General features: G+C 35.2%; 1 protein-coding gene across 2 annotated transcripts; it reads right to left on the bottom strand.

Annotated features, from left to right (window-relative positions):
• Positions 1-1093: 1093 nt before the first annotated feature.
• On the bottom strand, positions 1094-23380 carry LOC120345680 (uncharacterized). Of its 2 annotated transcripts, none has more exons than XM_039415214.2 (6): positions 22833-23380; positions 9817-10087; positions 7545-7691; positions 4100-4176; positions 3869-3981; positions 1094-3757 (listed from the first exon to the last, which is right to left on the bottom strand). In XM_039415214.2, exons 1-6 carry the CDS (start codon positions 23201-23203, stop codon positions 2457-2459), a joined length of 2280 nt encoding a protein of 759 aa, XP_039271148.2. In that variant the 5' UTR covers positions 23204-23380; the 3' UTR covers positions 1094-2456. The 2 variants fall into 2 exon arrangements, with proteins under 2 accessions (XP_039271148.2, XP_039271150.2); XM_039415216.2 differs by having other exon boundaries at positions 3869-3978.

Here is a 23380-nt window from a genome sequence, read left to right as displayed (position 1 = left end):
AATGTAGAGTTGGAATAAATTGATTTTTAGGTAGAATGGACTTCTTTTTCTTGCAATCGCAGCATAAACTATCTGCTGGAATGGGAGTCATTAATGAATACGACTGCCTATATTGTAAGATGATTGTCGAAAGTAGTGAGATACATTTCAATACCTCGTCTATCATTAAATAATGGTGATAATTCCGAATGCCCACGATACACCATTTTGCTTTCTGGTAGAAGCAAAATAAACCATACTTCATTCTACTCAGTAAAATATTTCTCTCGTTCGAAAAGCTCGCTAAAATTTTCGTTATATCGGGCGATAGCAATCCTCTACCTAACCATTCGGTTAATGATCTCGCCCAAACGGCGCCTTGTTGCTTAAATCAGAGCCGCGGGGAGTCAGGACGGGACAAAACAAGGCAAGTTAATAAACTAAACAAACAAGCCAGACAACAGTGAGACGGACACAACGGCATTAAAAGCCGATTAGATCTTGTAACGTTGTCGCATTTATTTCCAGTTGAATGAACCGGCCCGCGTATGTGCTCAACCAAAACTAGGCGAGAATTTTAACATGGAATAAATCTATCCAACTAACTATGGCGTCTCATTAATTCATCAAACAGCCAGACACCTATGTGATGACCGTCAATTGAATTCTCTATGCATAATCTTGACGCCATCTGATACTTCGCGGTATTTGAGGGAATCTGTCGCCGATATATTTATACGCTTGAAAATAACACTTCAAGTCGTTAATTGTTGCAATTTTACTCGGTTCATAGCCTTTTACCCATATCACAGTGTCCATCAAATAAACAAATTTCACAACGTATTTTCATAACGCGAAATTACAGAATTGTTGTCTAGTTATATTCAACAGTCCTCAATCCTGGAGAGCTTCATTTTTAAAATTAACTTTTTCCTATTCCGTTTGACAATTTCTCTCACCCTGAGAGCTTAAATATACGACCACCGGCACGTCGACTAAAATTTCGATCCTTGAACCAGAAAACCATGACCAGACTTCATAATGAGCTATAGCTGCACCATAACCGCTTCTTCCTTTTTCAGTATTTTTAAATACTGCAAACAATAACACCTCATTCGATCATTTTCACAAATGTATTCATATCAATTCATCGTGTTCATTTCATAATAAAAATATTAATAATAATTGTCGCACAAACACACATTGCACGGTGCATTCGAAAAGAAAATAGTAAAATATTGTGAGACATAGGAAAAGAAAAAATGAAACAATACAGAACACTAAAACATAATGAAACTGGGACGAAATAGCGTAATTTATTTTTAAAAAGAATACCTCACCGCACATCCTTTATCTGTTGTTTTGGGTAACAAAATATCTTTTTAATTTACTTTGCGATGCGAACAAAAAATAGATAAAATTACACAAACAGAAAGTCAAGCACACGACCCATTGGCGACCGGTGGTTATATTTATTTTAGTTATGTCGATTACAACATGCTAAGTAATTACCCACTTATGAAAATGTGTACAGAGACGCTAATTAGACATTTTAGATATAATTACCCCATTGTTTAAAATATATCAGCAAACCGATGTCGGCAATGCCTGCTTTTGCTTGACCATGCGCGACTAAAATATGACGTCACCATGAAATGGTGTTTGGAAATACTCAGGCGATGTTGACAAATTCAGTTACAGCTCAAAAGCATTTTTCAGAATATAAAATAGAAAACACAAAAATTGAATTATGAAGCAACAAAAAAATAAGAAAAATCGCAACCGATATCTAAATTTGAGGTGTCGTGGCTTGTTTTTTCGTGTTTTATACATCAATATTTCCTGATAGTTTGTTTTTAAAAAAGTATTCGGACTATGATTATGAAAATATTTTTAATGACATTTCACAATCACACATTATTGTTGTACTGTGCGGCGTTTATTCACTGGCCCCAAAGAAAATCGCATCTTGACATATCCCAATTTTCTGTTGCGCTACTTTTGTACCGAGTAAAACCGAGAAAATGTATACAAATATATACTGCAGCAGACACGTTGTATTGCTCTAACATATACGAAAAAAATGAATGTAGGACAAGATTCGACGCGAAATGCAAATTTAATAATAATATCTTAATAATAATAATAAGAGTAATAACAAGTATAGTAATATATTAGTAAAAATATTCAAACCGGGATAATAAGAACAGCTTAGTATGAGATGGCAAAGATTTGGTTGAACGCGGGAAGATTATATCCGAAATACTACAATAAATATTGCCAACGTGTTTTTTATCCAACCCTCAATGATTTTGTAACTTTGCGTCGGTCGATATGTCGGAGTACAGCTCTTTATTTTGTTTTAATAAAAACAAAATTCGGAACAATAAGGAATTGATTGAATACTGCATTGGAATCTACTTTATTTGTAGAAAGTTATCTGTAAATAAATTGAAATAAAAATATAAAATTTATTTCTACTCGCTCGATATTTTGCTACGCTGTTCAAGTCCGGAAACAAGTCGTTCCATATTTCGGAGTTCTTGGACGGCTGAACCAGCTGTGTTACTTTTAGGTGAATGCTGATGACGTTCTTCTTTCACTTCGACGATTCGGGCATCGGTGTCGCTTGAATCGAGACGAGAGGTACAATGTGGACTTCGAGGACTCGATGGAGAGTTTGTTGAACCAGTATGGCGAGAGTGACTTTCCATGAATTTTGTTGTTGAAGATGACGATGCTTCTCCTGCGGAAAGAGGCGATCGTCGTAGTCCACCGAAGCCGAATGGACCCATATGGGGCAAATGATATGGAGAGTACCGTACGGATGCATTTGCTGAACCTGGTATACCCCCCGGTCTTGGTAGCGTGGAATCGCTAAGTGATTTGCCTAAGGCGGACGCTGATTGTCTGTAAAGTCTTTCAGCTAATGCCATTGAAGAAGTCATTCTTGAACCAATATCTGCATCTTTGACAGCGGCTGCAGCTGCCGCCGCAGCGAGTGGTTGTGAACTACCTGACAAGTATGGGTTGTATGAATATGGGAAGAAATTTGCATATGGATTAGATGAAAGAAATGATGATAATGCTGCGGTATTATGTCCTGGGAGAAACGACGTATGTCTGGAAGACGACGCTCCAGCGACGGCTGCATGTAGAAGCGCTGGGTTCAAACCACTGGGTCCTCCAGTCAAAGCATTACCATTCACGTTCATGGCTGCTGACAAAGCTGATAGATGACTTGAATGAAGATAGTTTGGTTGCAAAGCCGCGGCAAAATGTGGCATCAAAGATCCTGGATACCCACTGAGTCCGGGAAATCCAGCATGAATTGGTATAGGTGATGTAATTGTTGACGAAGTAATCGTGGGTGATGTGTTTGGGACTGGGCTTTTGGAAATGTTTCTTGGGTTTCTTCTTCGATCGTCATGAGCGTGGATTGCTGAATGGGGCGAGTTTCTCAGACCCCCATCTACATCTACGGTCGATGACGTCACCTCTGGTGTTTTCCTTGCCTCCGGGGATCCGGAAGAATCGGATAAGAATGTGGACGTCGATTTTATTGATTCATCATGTAGTCGCCCATCTGAGTTGGAATGAAACGACAAAAAACCTTTTCGTTCAGGACTTTTGTACGAAAATTGGTCTGTTTTTTTAGAACAATGTCGATCTTCCACTCCAACTGCATTGCCATTTGTTTGTACGTTGCGTTCGGGAGATGAGGATGACATGGCGTCCGAATATCTACGCTGTGTTTCAGCTTCTCTGGGCCTGAATTCTGTTGAATGAATATATTGCTTTAGTCATTAATCGATATATATATATATATAATAGGGTTGTATACTACAAAGTCAAATCCAAACTTTCCACAAACTCTAGAATATCTTACCAGAATCGCTTTGTCGAACAGAACGGTCAGGTAGGTCGCCCAATGATTTCCTGGAATCGTCTTGTCTTTGTTGATTGCTCATGATTTGTTGCTGCATGTGGAAATGTTGTCTTCTGAACGCAAGGGCGCATATTATTAAACATCAGTGCAGTTAAATTACTTTCGTTATGTGGAAAATAGCGCATATTTCTCTTCCTTATTTATCAACAAATTTCTGACTCATTTACTTACCGTTTTTCTCTCTTTCCACTGCCAGAGTCTCGAAATCCTTTTGCAAAGGGGTTGTGGTCAATTTTCAATTGTGTGATCTGAAAAATGAGGCGATATAACATATAATTTATTGCATAATAGCCAGGTACTTTTTTATAATAAATATCTATAAATATTGCACTTTCTGACAACTTAGTCGTTTCCGACTCGGACCTATATACTAGTGTATTCTTACCCGTAATTCCCACTTAGAATGAATTTTTTGTTATGGAAATATTTGTTTTTAGAATTCTAAAAGCAGGTCGATATACAAAGGGCTAATATGTCACTCATTCAAGTGCTTGTCAGTGCAGGTACACAGCACGCGCGTAATCGACTCGGCAGCCGCTCATTCGAATCAGTGTAATTCACCGTAAAGAACGCCTACAAGAAAAAATAATTATCCTATCGGCAGTGATGTTCGCGCCACCGAAGTTCTTGTCCTGTCCCCTCCGTCGCCTCGGCGCATGCAGTGACACCTGACGGGTGCGGACATGTCAAAAACGTCGTCATCGTCAAAATGGAATGAAACCCGAAAATAAACCCGAATTCTTTGTTTTGTTTTGTTTATTATTTTGGTATGTGAATTTCAACTTGAAAAAAATATTTTAAGGTCGGCGTAATTTGAATGAAAACTTATTTTTTTTTTTGGAATGAGGTTCATTTTCCCGCCATTAATGTTGGCCGTCTTTTACAGCTTTGCACCGTTCTATAATTTGAACATATCAATGTCCATACCCTTGGTATCTGAATTGGAGTGTCTCCATAAAGAAAACTCGAGATCACTGTTCTACGCCTACGCTGTATTAGTTCATTTATTCTAGAAATTTCGAATTGCCAAGTTTGTATATGCAAATTTTCAGATATGATATTTAGAAAATGCTTCAAGTATGATGTTACTAAGGTAACATAAGTGGCGAACAAGTCATAATTCTATGCAGATAGATGCCTATTGATATAGTCGTAATTACCAGAACAAGTCACATGTGCCACAGGGGATAATGAGTCATGTCAAAGCCAATTTGGGCAAAGCGGACATGCAATTCATTTTCTTACACTTTTCACGTTGGGGTTGCAATTTTAATGGACTGAATAACCATCGAAAAGCATGGCTTCTCCTCCGCAAGTCCGTGTGACGCGCCAAAGGGAAAAGCCCAAAACATCACATGCCAGCATTCATCTAAAATCGTATCACTCTATGCTTTATTATATTTTACAAATAAGTCCGAGGCAGACGAACCCGACAAAATCGTTTTGACATTCGTGAACGTAAAAAAGCGCTTAAGCTAGCGCGGACAAGCGACGAGGATTGTATTTTAGCATTGTTTTTCGGGCCCGACATGGCGGAAAGTCCTAGGGGAGTCCCTGTCGAAGCACGAGAGGAAGCGTGAAATCGCAAAGTCGTCACTTATTAGAGTGCTGAATTCTTGCACTTTCGTTGTACTTTTAAATAAGATTGGTTTTTCTTATTCAATTAGGACTTGCAAAAATCTAACTAATGACATATTTCGAGCGAACAACAAATAGTAGCTTGAAGCATTGATTAAACCTATGTATAAATATTTCCTAAACCAAACCAGTTCAGTATGTCCAATTGTCGCTGCATGCTTCCAAAAGAAAATACATTTCAATTTGATGTGTAAAATATGACAACTAAAATACTAGTTTAACGTGTTTTATAGTTTGGCAGGTCATAGTGATTATGGTATTATCTGAAATGTGAATTAGCGATCAATTCGGTCTTTATTGTCGTTACATCAAAGTTCTATAAACGCCATTTCGCCGCCTTTCTATCTACATGGCTCTGTGGATTATTATATGGGCTTTGTGGAAAAATCCAAGGTGATTATCAAATAACACCAGGATGAAAGTGACGATTGAGTCAAAAATACTTTTGTTCGACCCCAGTATGGGAAAATGCGGTGAACTCCAACAAGATATGATTCATATTCGGAATTCTTTCGGCCATGGAAAGATCGGACGCAAGCGTTAATATGCGGCGCCAATTTACGTTTTATCAAATACGCTTCATTCATAAATCTAATATAATATTGTTTCCCCAAAGGTACAGGCGAGAGCTTTAAGCGTGATTCATAAATGAATCAGCGTATATATAGATAAAAGTGCTTTCAGACGGTGTTAATAGTACGCGCCATTCAAGGGTTTGGAAAACTTTTGATAATACCCAACTTATCTATCTGGAATATAACGTATTCCACAAATATGTCGTAATGTGTTTAAAAGTAAACAATAGAGTCCGCATCAAAGTCCAAATGCCGCCTAGCGACTCTTAGAACCGAAAGAAATTGGAATATCCTGGGAGACGAACAACGAATACTCGCACCTTGGAAATGCACCCAATAACAAGGGTACGCGCGACCAAAGAAAGCGCAACAATAAGCGAATCATTACGAGGGTAGAACTTAAGGGATTTTCGGCTAACATAGATTAACAGGCGCCAAGCTAAGTCATATTTATGTGTAGTGCTAGTTTTTGTTTATGCAACAGTTTACAAATAATGCATTTTAATAGAATATAGTTTATTCAATGATATATGATCAAATTTTAAATTAACGGTTCACCAAAACTTCAATCAGACAGCTTTCTTTATTGTTGGGGTCAATTTCTTATACGCAGATATCTACAGGAAAATGAATATACGCAAAAATTGGCTTCTATTGGAACGAACACTCATTTTAAATCAATCATGTCTCGTGTTTTTGCAAATTCGGATCAGATCGTGTCATTAGAAACTCCAGCGATTTTCTACGGAATAGGTTCAGTCAACATAAATAAAGCTTTGATTTTGCAATAAGTTTCGATATTTCTTATGAAATACCAATAATATCATTTGCACCACAGCGAGCACTATCTCATGTAGAATATTTTTAATTTTTCATTTTTCACGGAATAATTTCGTCACCATTTCGAGGACGTTAAATCAAAATAAGTCCGTCGATTGCTGGCGAGATAAAGTCTCGAGTCAGACGAAAATGTACTATTATTATTTATGTCGCGCATAACTCGCCGTTCAACGCCAGTCAGTCTTAGCTGTGGCGACAGAATGTAGCATGTTTACGCTAATTTGTAATCGTTAAGATGTAACAACTTTTCTTGAACCGAAGCGCTAATCTCGCACAAATCTTAACCAGAGGTGTGGACTGCTGTTTTGAGTACAAATTTTTGTCGTGATATCGGCAGACGTTGTTCTTATATAATATTCATAAAATAACTACCGATAAATAATAAAAAAAAATTCTTTCACGTTTTTTATTCTAATTTATGGCTCAACTAATAACAAAATAGGCTCACTTAAAAATTCATTACTCCAATCAGTAAGACAATATTGTATTTATATTTTAAAAAAAATATTTGCTATTGCTTACAATAAAACCACTGTAGCACAAAAATAAATCCACAGTCCTACCTTTTCATTTTGATAGGCCGTCACAGCGATAAATTGCATTTCCTTGAAAACGTAGGTACGAAAATGGCAGTATGGTAGTTTTGAAAGATCACCACATCGAACGACATGAAATCTTGGCTGGTACTTGTGCATAGAGTTGAGAATCGTCTGGAAATAAATGCAAACTAAAGTTAGATAATTGAAACAGAAATAGGCAAACAAAAAAGAGATGTTGGAATTAGTCAAGCTAAGCGATTATATGAACTATATCGAGGTAGATACAGAATTTTTGGGCTTAAAAATGCAATGGCATGAAATAAAGGTAAAATTCAAGAATTGGAAAAAGTATAAATAGCAAAATCACGTCATTTTTAAATGTTATTCTGATCGATCAAACATGCTTCAAATACAGCTACTTTGAACGTAATAAAGTTAGAGCAATCATATTTTCAAGACGTGAAGAAACAAGAGTAATTAGATTAAAAAATTAACAATTAAAAAGAATTCCAAAAAATAAAGACATCAATCAGTTCAAAATCAGTTTTAGACACAAAATTTTCTGCTCGTAAATCATTTCTGACATTGATTTATTGGCGTAAAACAATATCGTGTACAAACAAAGTATCCTTGAAAATTGGAAAACTACAAAATGGATCAGCAAAAACTTGTCAGTTATCTTCTTTGCTCGTGTGTTAGGATGGATTTGAAGGATTAACACAAACCCGAAGCACCGTGAAACTATTCACCTCAGTTTCTTGGGTAGTCAAGATGTCGGAAAACTAAGAACGATTACGTTGGTAAGATTGAACTTCCACATATCACTCGCAGAAGTGGATTGTAACACACATCAATAATTATTCTTATTCATGATTAGTGAAGTGGTGATGGATAAAAGTCAGTACTTATTGGCTATTGATAAAGCGCGTCACAAATATGCATCGGTTCTTTTCAGGCAGGTAATGAGAGGGCAACAGTCGTATGCTGTAACGGGCAAATCGTCGGTATTTTGCAAGGGCACACTTTACTACCTATACACTTTAAGCTTAAAAACTGTGCAATTTGCCAAGAAAAGACAATCTATCTGGCTAATTAGACACCGTACCGCATGAACGATCACGTGACATGGGTTGAATGAGACTGAGAATCGCCTTAATTGAATTATGGTCTGACGAGCATGCGGATAATGTTTTTTCGGCTAATGAGAGGTCGATTGTTTTACACTATAATAACAAACCTGAAATCGACTATAGTTGACTAAACCAGATAAAAGATACCGAGTTAGAATTCTCGCAAAACACAGCACGAGTTTTATATATATGTATATAGGTTAAAGGTCAATTTTTCAGAGGATAAATATATTTCAATACGAGGTCATAGAATAAATATTGATTAAACATATTTCATATTTCAATTTTCCGCTTTATATGACCAAAGAAACACTATTTCACAAAACTACGAGAAGCTTTTTTATTATTTGATTCTAATCTTGTATATATTTAACGATAATTTTTTTAGAAGTGTTTCTTATTGAAAAGACAACAAAATAGCTGTATTTTACCTATCCCACGCCAACTAATGTGTAAGGAGTGCTAACCGCTTTCTAGTGCTGAAGTTAAACTTAGAAATGGCGCTCAGACGGTATGGAGCCGTCGACTTCACATGGGGCACACGCGTTTTTGTCAGAACCAACGCTTCTGCGGTCGCCACAAAAATCAAACTTTAACGCCTAGGCGACAAAATGTCTTTTACTAAATCTGTATAATATCAAGTAGAAACAGTCGTTCATTTATATAAGAACGAACAGAGCGTATATGGAACATTGGGTCATAGTGCTGCGCTGTCTATCATACAGATATTTAGTTTCTTTTCAAGTTTTAATTTAGTGGTTTGATACCTCCAGACAGGATGTCGACGAAAATATTCTCTGGTGGAAAATAAATTGCTAATTTTCTCAAACTATTTCCAAATGAAGTAATCGGACAATAGAAGCTTGACGAGATCGACATGTAGCGCCAAAATAGTCGGAAAACTGAAAACGTTGTCGCCAGCACAAATTGAATTTACAAATTCTGAGATCATGAATTATGGTCAGACGCCGTCACAACATTTTAACATATACATGACCTTATTGTTAAAGTTTTAATGAACGACATTCAACCTTAGTCAACTTTTGAACAATTTCAAACATTGAACTTTAATTGTTTAAGCAAAAACTGAATGCAAATCGTCTCTCCTTCCAGACTGCGATAAATATCCTGAGTCTGTTATTTCGTGCAAGGATAAAAACACTTACATGTCCATGTGGATCAGCAATGTTATTGGTGAGCTTCAATTTGTGAAAAGAGACTCCAGGTCTGTTCATCCATTGTTCACCGGACGCGGGAGAATCTGGATGAATGTACATTCTTTTTGGCAATTCTGGATCAGCTTTTCCAGCCACCATCCATCTTGAATTGTGGAATTTGTATCGACAATCATCTGCAGCTACAATGTCCATAAGCATGATATATTTTGCGTTTTTGTTCAATCCACTCACTTTAACTTTGAAGGAAGGAAACATTCGTCTGTGAAAATAATAAAATATGCAAAATGTAGTGATAATCATTGTATTGCTGATAAATTTTGAAATTGTGTGAAATTTACAAATCTTCTGACAGTAATTCCGTTCGTGAGCTGCAGACAAGCGCATCGGAATATGCATGTAATATTGCAACGTTTATATTTGATTAGACGGATATATGACAAGCATTGAAAACAGAAATTACATTGCTTCATACTAGAATATACATATAGGAATATAATATAATATCTATTATCCATATACTACACGGAGAGGTTTTGCTGTATTCGAGGCATATGGTATGACTAATGCGACACTTGTCCATATCATGTCCGTCATCAAAAGCACTCATAAGAAAAATCGATGGTAAATCCCAACTGTAGTGAAAGATGCCTAAAACCTTATTGATGATTTGTTTATTTGGATTTTTAATTAGTTTTAATTAACCACAATAAATAAACATGTTTTAACTGGCGAAACTCATTTCAATTTTGGATTAGCTTGACTGTTCAAAGATTTAATCCCTAGGAATACTCAACAGAGACGCTTGTCCCGACTGAGAATTTAAAAACTCATTATGCAATAATTTGGCCCGGTTTGTTCGGAGATAAATCAAACATAAAACGCATATGTCGTGTTCAATTATAGACTATCGAAAATCGAGAATTGTAACTTCATCCAATAAGTTAATCCGCCTAAAATTAATATTGCATATTACAACAAACAAATTAAGTTGGGTTTGTTAATTTAGTTTTGAGTGAGTCTTCTGGGAATACACAATGATGTTTCACACGAATAAATAGATTCGCAGAATATATCAAACTTAAAATTATCTATAGTAGTCCCAAATCTGAGGGGCCAGGGGTCGATGTAAAACCGATTTTTATGACAAATAAAAACTTATATTAAATAAAACTCAATATTTTCAATAAACACCAAATGAACATAAATGCTCTGTGGTATATTTTCATGTTTCTTTTTCCATTATATGTTACCATTGTAAACACTTAGTGGGTTGTCACTAGTTCAATGCTGCGGTTCAAAATCAATATTTAAAAATAAAATTTTACTTGACAAATATTATTAACCACAGTTGAATACATTATTCGCGTCTCGCGTGTTTGCTGAAATAAAATCAAATAAACTGTGGCTATGTCCGAACAAAGTCGCGTAAACGCGCCTAGAATAGGATCAACGACTGTTCTGGAGCAACTACTTTATAAAAATACAATAGATAATATAACTTGCTACAAGAAATTATCATTAATCAATGGGCTTATATCAGAAAGTCATTTGATGAAAATTTAAGCACGTTCAAGTGGCGGTATCTTCTTTTGGCGACAAGTTGACTCGCATTCAAGGCGCCAATTAAGCTCAATTCCCCGGATACTGGGGCGTCTCTATATATTATAGTTCAAATATGCATCTGACTTATTAAATAAATATGAGATATTGACGCCGAGACCACGTTTTCATTTTTATTTTACGTTCCAGGCACGTGATACCATAACTGGTAACATTGAGAAAAGGTCGTTATCTGAAATTTTCTGTAGAACAACTAAATCACACATTGTATTTTATCGCTAGCGAACTTTAAAAAAATCGACAACAGGTGGTTCCCGCCATTTTATATATCACGTGGCCAAGTCCCAAACCAATAAAGCATCTTTCGCTAGCAAAGCAATGCAGGTTGTAGTTTAAAACTCAAAATCCTGCATCCCTTTATGCATCAGTTGAACAATTCCATGTGTGTCGAATCGCGAGTTAGAAAATCGTTACAATGTGTGAAATCGGCTGTTATTTTAGCTGTCCAAGTAATGGCGGGAACATTGATAATTTTTTCATGTCAATCTGTCGTGACAGACTTCAAAAATCACGTGTTTTCGTGATTTTTTAGATCAAGGGATAACCCACAATATTTGGGGACATTTGACTGATCTTATTTTAACTGTTCTTTTTCTATTCGCTCGTCAAATCTCAATTTTAAGCAGAAAAGCCTGTGATGGCATTAGATTTTAAATCATATATCAACAATTTATATCTTGTCTTGAATGACAGTTTTAAAAAATCTTAAGTTTAAATTAGTATGAGATTGAGATCCAGAAAACTTTTGTTAAAGATGTATTAGAGATATCAGAAAACTCGAATTTTATAGATTGTAATTTTTGGGTTTTTCATTAAATCAAAAATTTTATGTTTATTTGTTCTTCTTGGCGTCTGCTGCGTTGCGGTCGCATTCGCCAGAAAAATTGCGTCCACGATGTGATGGCAACAGGTGTGCATGGAAGTCAAAACCGTGCGGAAGCTTTCTTGAAGTGGCGTACTGTAATGATGAGACCCATTAAGAATCGGAGATTAGATAAGGCGTATAACATTAAGTTTTGTCACCCTACGAGTCATTTCACGCCTTCACCTTACGATTATACCAGTAACGTCAACACAAAGAATAAAATATTAAACTAGATTATTTTCATCTATGGCAATTTTTGTCTCGTTTTTATATGCCTTCTGGGGTCTAATTACTTGAACACCAAATTGACCGGTTTCAAATTGTAAAAGTTTTATGAAGCTCACGGTTTGCCTAATTAAATTTCGACTTCAGGAACGGAAATTTTGACATGAGGGCCATATAGACATTTCAATCAAAAATATGTCCCTGAATATCCGAGGCCAGTCGGAAAACATTAACGCATTTTTTCTATTGTGGTCACGCATTATTGCTGATGTATGAAAGTTGTCAACTGCGGTCGGTTATCGCGACAAGATCATAGACGAATTAGCTTTCACACCTGTGCGCTCTGTCCTTCAGTGACGCGCTAAAATCGCGAAACATAATGTACCGCCTAGGACAATCAGAATTTCCAAGGATCGTTTGCCCTAAATTGTCAGTGCTTTAACTGTGATTAATGGACTTGTGTATCGCGATAAAATATTCTGCTCGTGATAAGGTCAATTTTGTATATTTGATAAATCTAGGGTGAAATTACGAGGCAAGTTACATTAAAAAACGGTATGAACTGAATTCGATTTTTAGATTTGAAATGCATATATTTGATTTAAAAAACGAGCGAAATCAAGTGTTGGCAGATTAAAATAAAGACAACCTTTCTCAAAAGTACCGCTTGAGAAAATGTTTTCATAAATCAGTTTCATATTTAAATAATTTGAAAGGTAATGTTTTTAATAGTAACTGTGGAATAAAATAGAACACAATTTTTCGCCCGACCCAACTGATAAAATACAAGGTAAAACGATACACCTAGAAACGTTTACCGACTAGCCTAATGTATCGTATTGAAATTAAAATTCAATTCTCGACCTCGCGATAAAGCATGAAAAATTGGTCCAGGTGTTTCATCGACCCGTTTGTGGTTACTTGATGGATTGCTGCTGCATTTATTCATTTGAATATATAGTGAAAGTGTGTATAACAAATGTTATTATTGTATAAACGTAGACATATTGTTTGTTATCTATGTTTCAAAATGGTGGTCAACTTGGAAGTAAAGTATAAATAAACAGAACACACGATAGACATTGGAAAAGCTGGTTTCGTGATATTCCATCTATTCGATGCATTTTCACGGCTAAATTTTATGTCAAAATACGAACATTCCCATACAGTAATCTGCTATGGATGGTCTACCTATAATATATCATTAGGTTATGCACAATAACAGATTTGAAGAGACTATCTCAATATAAAAATCATCCCCAAGTCTGTTGACGCATAGTAGAATTTTGGAAAGTGTTCAGAAATTAAGGTTAATTTCTAATTAATTAATTTCTAAACTCCGCGTGGTTCATTTAAAATTTCTTTTTTTGACCAACTTTCCCACCCATGCAATGAATTATTTCGAGTATTTTCTGGCTCAAAGCCGCGTCTAATTGTGCAATTATACGCACAATGTATGAAAATATGTGAAAAAAATCTCAAAACGAAAATCTATTGGCACACAACAGCAACTTGTAATACTATCCAAATTGTATTAAGTAATCGCATGCTTTAGCAGTTGGTTGCCCTTGAGAAATAACACCTCATATCGTGAAATTAAGTCATCATTCAGGTGCTGACTGAATGGTGGTATTCAATATCATCATTTATTGGAAGATGCTGACGGATTTTCTCGGCAAATGTGTTGATCGGTTGGGCCACAGCCGGCACTGTGGGACTCGCTGGGCACGTTTGAAGTCATCAACGGTCTAAAAACTTACGCAGACTACCTTGTTTGGCACGTGGTGCCCCTAAGTTGACCTTTGTCATTACGATGGAATTTTACAAGAAAAATGTAAATATATGTTGACTTTTCACATAATTTAGTTGTTTAATCCGCAATCAGTTTTCATTTATCAAAAATAAAATTGAATACTTCCAAATCACAATTCATACCGTAATATTTCATAGAATTTTATGCAATACTATAATGAAACACCGGAATAAAAGACTCAATGCACCTTTAGAAATCCTTTCTTTCGACTAGACTGTATTGTGACCTAACAATTGGCAAATTACTAGAAGTCGCTCATGCACAATACAAGGGGATGTCTCTATACATTCATCCGAACCAACATTTTGAGATTAATCATCCATTTAGAGAACAATACTATACAATTAGTCATTACATAATGTGAAAAATATTCTTTCAATAAAGTATGCAAATAAAATATACGTCAATAGGGGATTTATCTAAACCATTTATATGCGCCCCATATGCAAAGGATTCTCTTTCTGAAACGCTACAATTGTATTAATGGTTTCTGTATTTTTAGTGGCGACTTGATTATTCCAGGTATCTACGAAATTTACTGTTTTCTTTCTGAGAAGATGCGAATAGGTATACTTGCCTATTATATACCTGTTGTGTGGCGTTGTTCAATGCACCTTAGAGACAATGCTTGCCGTGAATTGTGATAAAAATACAATAACACTGAATCTCATTTTCTGGGTAACGTGAAAATAAGACGATGACTGGCATATGGGACGAAAAAAGATTTCTGAGCCGACAATCTCGAGGATTGCGGAATATTTTCTCGTTTTTTTGAGATTGGATTGGCCAAGTATAAAACAGCAATATACGAACTCAATTTATTTGCTGACCATACTTGATGAAAATAAAGCAATTGTGATGCAAAACGTCGTTTACAATCGGATTTATCTCGAAATGAAAGAACAACGATTGTATGAGGAAATGTATTACATCCTGTATTGGGATATTTTATACCTGGACTCAGTCATTCATTGTTCTTCTTCGTGTATTCAATTCGTTGATTTAATTTTTGTATGTCTATATTATTCATAGCCGATGTTTGAGAAAATAGGCTGCATTTCCAAATCGCAATTTTATTATATTCAATTGTATATAAAAAAGACCAAAACACACTATTTTCGTAAAGAAAAATTTTGCAAATTGAACTCTTTTGTGTTGTATAATTTCTATTAAATATATATTGTGCAAAGAATGTGTAGCAAATTATCTCATATGCAATGCGACATGAATATTAATAGTGGGGTTCGGAGGCTGCCATTTCGTAAGGTGGATTTTAAATATAGATGGCATCCGGACGAAGTCGATAAAACACACGGGCGGTCTTGATAATTTAGAGGTTAATTATGAGTTTCGAAGTATTTAATTTGAGCTCAATATGTTTCTATTGATGGCTTTTACGTTAAATAAATGGAAAAGAATTTTTAATCGATGAGGGGGATTAAAATGGCGGAAAGGGTTGGATAATATTGAAGTCGTTTTCATAATTAACATACAAGGGTACGAAAAAAGAATCATCAATATGTACGAAGCAATTTAACAATCATTTTCGCTTTAAGATTGATTTTTTTCTGTAAAACCGGGAAGTTTCATCAATTAAAGGCAAACGTAATGCGATGAAGATTTTCTACGGTTGCATTAACTATTAAAAATGAATATTATATCCAGGAAAATACGGCATATTGAACAAGCCAATCGAATGCGGTATCCCACAGTGAATATCGACTTTCGTAAACATTAACATAAATGAATATAATATGTACAATAATGTACGTCGCAATTAAGTGAAACGTAAACGCAGAATTACGGATATTTTTCTGTCGATTAATGTTCCCTGCCTTTTCCCATGGGCATGGAGAGTTGAGACTTGATATTATTGTAATAAAGCACACATGTACACGGACAGTTGGCATTACAAATGACCTCTCATATATTAGCATAATATTTTCTCACGAATAGGCTAATCAATAATGAAACGAACCTACATCTTTTGTAAGATTTTTTATATGAGGTTTAGCGTAGAGCAACCTGAGGCACATTGGGTTATAAAACCGTTCTACATGTTATTACACAATTCGGTTATCAACCTAGAATCTACTGGTACAAGAGTCAAATAAAGTGTAAGCGATGTACTCGACTGTATGCACACGGCAACAAAATGGCGCCACCTACACATACAGTCAAGGTCAAGTTTGTTTATCCTCCATCGTTTGTAAAGCGGACAAAAGACTATTGCTATTTTGTTTTAGAGTGTTTTTGTAATGCGGCATACATAAGATTGGTAATAATTAAAATGAAGCAGATAATTCGAACCATGAAAATTGAAGCTCAACAAATAACCAGTTTACATTTATTGTTCAATTCCCATTTGGTTCGTCTTTATTTCATGGTTCCCAAGGTTTTTAAGTATTTGCTAATATTCCGCAAGTCTGATTGTTGGAGATACCAATAAAGCTTACATCTCCCTTCGAATCAACTCAAGATAAAATTTGCACTAATTTCGAAGCCTTCAATAATCTTATGAAACGTTAACTGGCGCCAGTCATCGGCAAGCGTGTGATCCCATAATAGGTCCCATGAATTACATAGTTTCGAGCTGTGGGCGGGGTACCGTGATGATAATTGCGCCAAAACTGCTTTAATTTGGGGGTTACCATGGAAATAGGTTCCAAACCAGCGCACAAAACGGTCCAAATAACATTATAAATTCGTCTATCAGTCGAGGTCATTTTTCTTAATAAACAATTAACCCCCGAAAAAACGGGTCGTAACATTCGCAAATCGAATGTGCTAAGATATAATTCAATTTGGTAGATGTAGGGAGAAACAGGCGCAAAACCCGAGACTACGAAAAGCACAATATTTAAACTGACAAAAATATGTACAAAAAAATCAATATCAAGTAGTTACCTCCATGATTACGTTTATTTTTTGAAAAGAAATATTTTGATGGTGAAAGAATCATTTATCGATGGATAAAATCTCTATAGTGAGGTATCAAAATGTCACAATATTGAACGAAAGGATGATTTATAATCCGATTTAGCGTAAATCTAGAAACGATAATCCTATGTTTAAGATTTATATTTTCTACTTAAATCCACTATCACTAATTGCATAAATGCTTTTGATCGCATCAAAACATTTATGCATTTAAATATCTCTTACTGGAGATATATATAACATAAAATATCCCGCCTTAACAGTTTCTTTTATCTGTGGCATATACTCATATCATCTCCTAAAGAGAATATAAGACAATTTAGTCAATAATGATTATGATAATACAAAATGATTTACTGATGTGTCAGTGATGTGATCCTTTGTCAAACGGATAAATCGATTGGATAGTCCCTTTCACACTTATTGCTTCCTATTTTGAAAATGTTAATTTCGGATTTTTAAAATCAAATAGAATTAACCTCAAATTATCTCAATACACTTACAGTAAGATTGTCTATCGATTCATTTTAGTATTTTTAAAGAAGAAATATTTTACCGGAAAGAACTTCCTAAAACTTTAACAAATTTTGGTCCTTCTTCAAATATACATTACTACAGTATTTTGTCGGTTTCAAATCTTTGAATCTTAAAAACTTTCATTTTTTTGCTACCATATTATGATACTAAACCATTTTGGACACTAGAACTTGAATAAATATATTTTGTTCCTTTCTTTTTGACGATTCCTTCACTTAATCATACGAATATACATGACAAGGCATAGAAGAAACTCCAAATAGATATGTACTTTAGTTACTGACAACGTCATATTATAAATTGAATATTGGTTGAATGGAAAAAATCTGCGCTGTAGAGAATCATGTTATATTCCAAATCGTTGCTTGTCCGGATGAGGCCGTAAAGCCAAATTTCCACCAGCCCAGACTTCGCGTCGACTATTTCGCGGGAAAACGTAAACAACAGGCGCCAAGCGATTTTTGGATTAGCACTTGATAATTGTGCGAGCTGGATTTTTCTCTGTTCCGAGTATTTTAAGGGAAGAGGGCGCAGAACGGCATCACGCATAATCAGGCTTCTTATGTACTCCGAGGCGATTAGAATAACTAGGATATATTATAATGTAAATCCACTCCGTCGCTCTCTTCTTCAATTGTATATTTAAGCAATTTAGTCAGGTAAATCTCTCCAAATCCAAATTCTCTTTTAAATAGAAATTAAAAACATGCGGAACAGATTAAGAAGTTGTTGCACAAACGCTGTCGACTGATGTTCCCGCGTTTTCATGCGATTACAAGTCGTATTAACTTATAACGCCGAACAGACATTTGATTTACGAAGACCCGCTGGCGCCGACAGGAATGAAACAACTGAATTTTTAAAATGTCCAAATTGTGATTATTCTCAAAAACTGGTTTTCTAAATATTAAATGTATAGATTTACAAGAAAAATGGGCATACACGTTCATGGATGAAGTTATTGATCAAAATGAGTCATTTATTTAACATTTTGTATGTTTTTGTCGGCGGGTAAAAATACTTTCATAAAAGTTATACTTGTATTTTCTGCACAGTTTGATACACTTGGAATTTAAATTGAGGTTTTTCAAAATTTATTATTATACAAACCCCTAAAACTAAGCGCATGGCCACTGAATTTGATGTTACCCCGTATAAAGGGGTCTAAGCGATCAAAAAAGTGGGGTAAACGTGATACCCAATGTGTTGTTTGACTTCACTTGTAACAAAGTAATAATTACAATACCAGTCAGACGGGAGGCGTCAAACAGTCAATAAACAAACACTACATGTATGTAACACCCCATTTCTATGACCCCTCAGTAAATACTCAAAAGGTAAAATACGGCCTCACTTTGTGTTGGTGATGGCGGCCGCCCGTCGCCTGTCGGTGTTGACTAGACCAATTGATAATCGTTTAATTGTTGCCGTTAGCTTGGTTAAATAATGACAACTGATTAACACAATTACAACAATAATTTATGTTAAAATATGTCATTTGCGTGAAATTTTTAATGCTAAAAATAATCAGGATCATTTGTTTTTACAAGAAAGACAATGTTACATGTGGCCACTGGTCTAAGGAAATTTAATTGCTTCACTGTAAAAGAAAAGAAGAATAATACTTTACTTTAATATAGAAGCACTTTCTTATAGTGGACTGAATCAATATAATGACCTAAATTTATTTTTATGCTTTTTGATCTAAATTTCATCTAAAAAACATTACATATGGTACAATAATGAAAGAAATATATCACTTCGATAAAATTAGTTGTCGGATTCCATTAGTAAACGTCATAGTTTAACAGTTTATAGCAACCATATTACTTTGTATTGAATTCGAATCTAAAAAACGCAGGTAACACAATTTATATGATAAATGCGATAACACACAATTCTGAACAATCATACTAACAAGTTATTTAAAGCTCCCATGTTTATTTTAAACATTTTAACATGAACTTATGTATTTTTTATCGAAAAAAATTCACAATGCCGGATATGTGGCGTCACGCAAGTCGAAAACTATCTGAGCAGGCGTCAAGAAACTGGAAATTGAATCCAATAGGAGACAAAGAGAATTTACATAAGACAACGCAAACATACATTCTTAGTGAAGTGGTAAGACAACAGTGCGGAATGGATAAGTATGTGTGGCTTTTGTCGCGTAAGACAACGAAACAAATTAAATCATCGAGGCGACAAAATGATGTGAGAAAATTTTATCAACCATGCTTTGTTACAATATGACGTAACCTGAGTTTTTCCTGAAAACCATATTTGATTTTTGCGCAATTTTAAATTATACTTATTTCAACTTCAAACGCAACAAATGTTGAAAACAATATAAAATACTGATATTTCTACGCTACCTTAATTCAAAGCCATGAAATGTAATGTTTTTCTTTAAATTTTGATGAATGTAGTTCACTCCAATAAAAAAAAATGAAGCGATATTTGTACTTCGAATAAACTTTACCTTACCCAAAAGTATATTTTGCCCTTTCTAATTATCGGGCACGAACTTTGGGAAATTATTCTTTTCCTTCTTTAGTGGCTCTAACGATCACTTGCATATTTTTGACACTCATTTGAATACATTGATATGATTTGTTAATGACGTGGGTGCACTTTCTAGACTTATAGGCACCTTTTTGTTTTTCATTATTCCTGTATACAATTTGTTAGCAAGGCGCCTACCGGTCTGATGATCGCGTTAAACTTTTAGTCTCGAAGCATTTTCACAGAAGATTCCAAATTTGTCATACGATCTTTTATTCGGAGATGTATGGACCTGGTTTTTAGCCTTGGTTTATGTTCAGTTTATGTATGGCCGATATTCAGTCAGTTGACGAGTTGAACACGGTTTTTGTTTACAAGTCATTTACAACAAAGACAGAGGAAATTACTATAAGCATTTGGAAGTAATAAATTTGTACTACACAAGTCTAATTGTACACATAACCATTGGAGATTGATTGAGTTATGTCGAAAAATTTGGCAGTGCACTCACCACACCATGTGGCATAAAACATCTTAATTGTAAATCAAATGTTTTTAGTCAACAATGAGAAATTTTATAAAAAAATTCGCCAAATTCAATAAATAGTCTTTAGTTGAGATAATTATATTTCCCCTCTGTTCAAGTAACGTTGATGCATTATATGAAAACTACTCCAGTAAGCCAATTCGACGACAGTTATGGCTATATATATTCTTGCATGTACATGCTTACACGGCACAGTTCATCAGCCACATTTTTTTAGGTTGTCTTTCACCAAATTTAAAATTTTGCGAACCTCGACTTCGATGATATTTTGCCGCCTCGGTGTGTGATTATATCCGGTGGTGTCACTTTTCCCACTTCGATCCTCAGAGCGAAATTTTAAAAATGGCGGCGAACGATTACGGCATAATAGAAATTCTAGCCAGGGCAGAAGTCGATTCTTGTTACTGACGTTTCGTAAATAAGATCCAAAGGGTTGGCAAAGACGGAAATATAACTAAATACGAGCAAATTTCACAAGAAGTTTGGCAGTCAAAACAAAATGAAAACTCAAACAAACAAATAAATTGCATTGTTTTAATTTCAACATATTTGTGGGTCTTGGAAGCTTCGCGAAAATCAACATGGACAGATGTTATATGCAGAATACAAAACTTTCACTACCTATATTATTTAAATGGCAGAAATCACGTATTTCGCACCTGTATCATATGAAATAAAGCGTGGGTTCGAAAACTCCAATCGAGAGGATACAATAAACACGGTAATTTAACCCTTTTTGTACCATTTTGAGGCCAGTTTCATTTCTCAACTTTTTAAGTGTGGACCATATATAGAAATTGATTTTCGACCTCGTGGCATCTATGATCCGCAATTAGAAAATAAGTTTTAGAAACTAAGCTTGAAGAACGATGGGTACGTGCCAATACAGTTTAGATATTAGATCTTTATTATTAATAGGTTAGAGTACACATAGCGGTGAGCAATCTCGCTTACACCTATGTTTGCGCACCTTTTCATTTTCGAACTATCGCAGTTAAAACGGAAACGCCAGTTGAGTACTTCATTCGGACCAATACAATTAAATCGAACAGGTGTAGGCCACTTTATCGCGATATTCTTGCAGAATATTAAAGATCGTCATGACTACCATACTTTTCCTCTATAACCAGTCAGAATATTTTGTTTTTTCTTACACAAAGTCGACCATGATATATTAGGTTATCATCTGTGGGTCATAACCAACAAAAATAATATCAAACAGAGAAAGTATTTAATATACGACTGTTGACTCATATTTTGGTGGTGGATTTATTTAATGAGACACAAATATAGAAAATAATGAAATTATTCCGATTTCATTTTCATGAAAACTACTACGTAGTTTTCTATTGTTGAATATTCATAATATCAATATTTGATTTAAATACAGTGATTTATATCTAACTTTAAAAAGTTATGTTTATCTAAAATGAACCTTGTAAACCTATCTTCGAATGAGATCATTACTAGTACGTGAAGGGAATTGAACAAGTTATTTTGACTTTGGAGTATTGAACAGTGACAGTAAAATCTTAATTCCATTTCCCACTACGATGCTCAAACGACCATTTACACATCTATTTGTGTTAGACTGGAACTAAAGATGCTATAAATAACTTGTTGGGGCGCAATATTTGATGTATTTAAGACATTGTGCACAAAAGGACTATTTTCAACTTGCTCATTAAAAGAGCAACAAGCCACGTTCAAAAAAAAAAAATTTTCAAAATATTTTCATTTTCACGTTTTGAAAGAACTTTTAAAAATTTTATTCTGATGGAATAAAATATAAATTATAACATAAAGTCTTCATATTATTTATTTCGGATTGTTCAAGAAATCATTGTATTTTTTCCCTCGAAAATCACTCTTATGACCAAAGACAAGTTAAAACTTGAGTTTCCCATGTCAATCTTTCATGAGCCCTAATCGAAAATAAATTAGCTACTGACCTTCCGGTTTTTGTGATAACCATTTCCGTTCCAAGTGTATTGAACTCTTCCCAAAGTTCTTTGTTATCAAGGTCCACCTGTGGGTCGTCGGGTTCGTTGTTATCGGGTTCAACAGTCTTATTTGACGGGCAATCCGACATCGGATGACCGTAAGGAAGGCGATCATAGATCGACCCCAGCGAGGGAGCGCCTTTGGGGAAAAACATGGACGGATGACAGGGTGCCATACCCAATGCTGTGGGGAGATAGGCAGGTGATAGGAAGGACAGGTCACTACCATGACGGCCGGACATCAATGCAGCCGGACTGTAAGCGGACATAACCGCTTGCAAGGGTGATATTGGCCCTGGTTTCATCGAGTCGTGGATCATTGTTGCTCGATGATAAATTGTTTAGAATCCGGGAATCGTGGAGTAGTTTTTCCTTAAAGTCAAAATCAAAGGTATGATGTCATTTAACTGGGTTTCCACCGGTTTCAGCACGTTAAGTAATGGTATCTTGTATTATGTCTGTTGCAGATTGAGTTATCAACTGTAAACAATAACATT

Source organism: Styela clava, chromosome 8 (genome assembly GCF_964204865.1).
Source record: "Styela clava chromosome 8, kaStyClav1.hap1.2, whole genome shotgun sequence".
Classification (NCBI taxonomy): domain Eukaryota; kingdom Metazoa; phylum Chordata; class Ascidiacea; order Stolidobranchia; family Styelidae; genus Styela; species Styela clava.
The sequence above is the reverse complement of the archived record's forward strand: the minus strand, read 5'-3'. Positions and strand labels throughout refer to the sequence as shown.

Bases quoted from the DNA above. Each gene is read 5' to 3' on its own strand.
- LOC120345680 (XM_039415214.2), bottom strand. From the start codon at position 23,203: ATGATCCACGACTCGATGAAACCAGGGCCAATATCACCCTTGCAAGCG. The intron at 10,088-22,832 runs GTCAGTAGCTAA...TTATTTTCACAG, and splicing joins GTTATCACAAAAACCGGAAG to ACGAATGTTTCCTTCCTTCA. The intron at 4,177-7,544 runs GTAGGACTGTGG...CTCATTTTTCAG, and splicing joins CGGCCTATCAAAATGAAAAG to ATCACACAATTGAAAATTGA.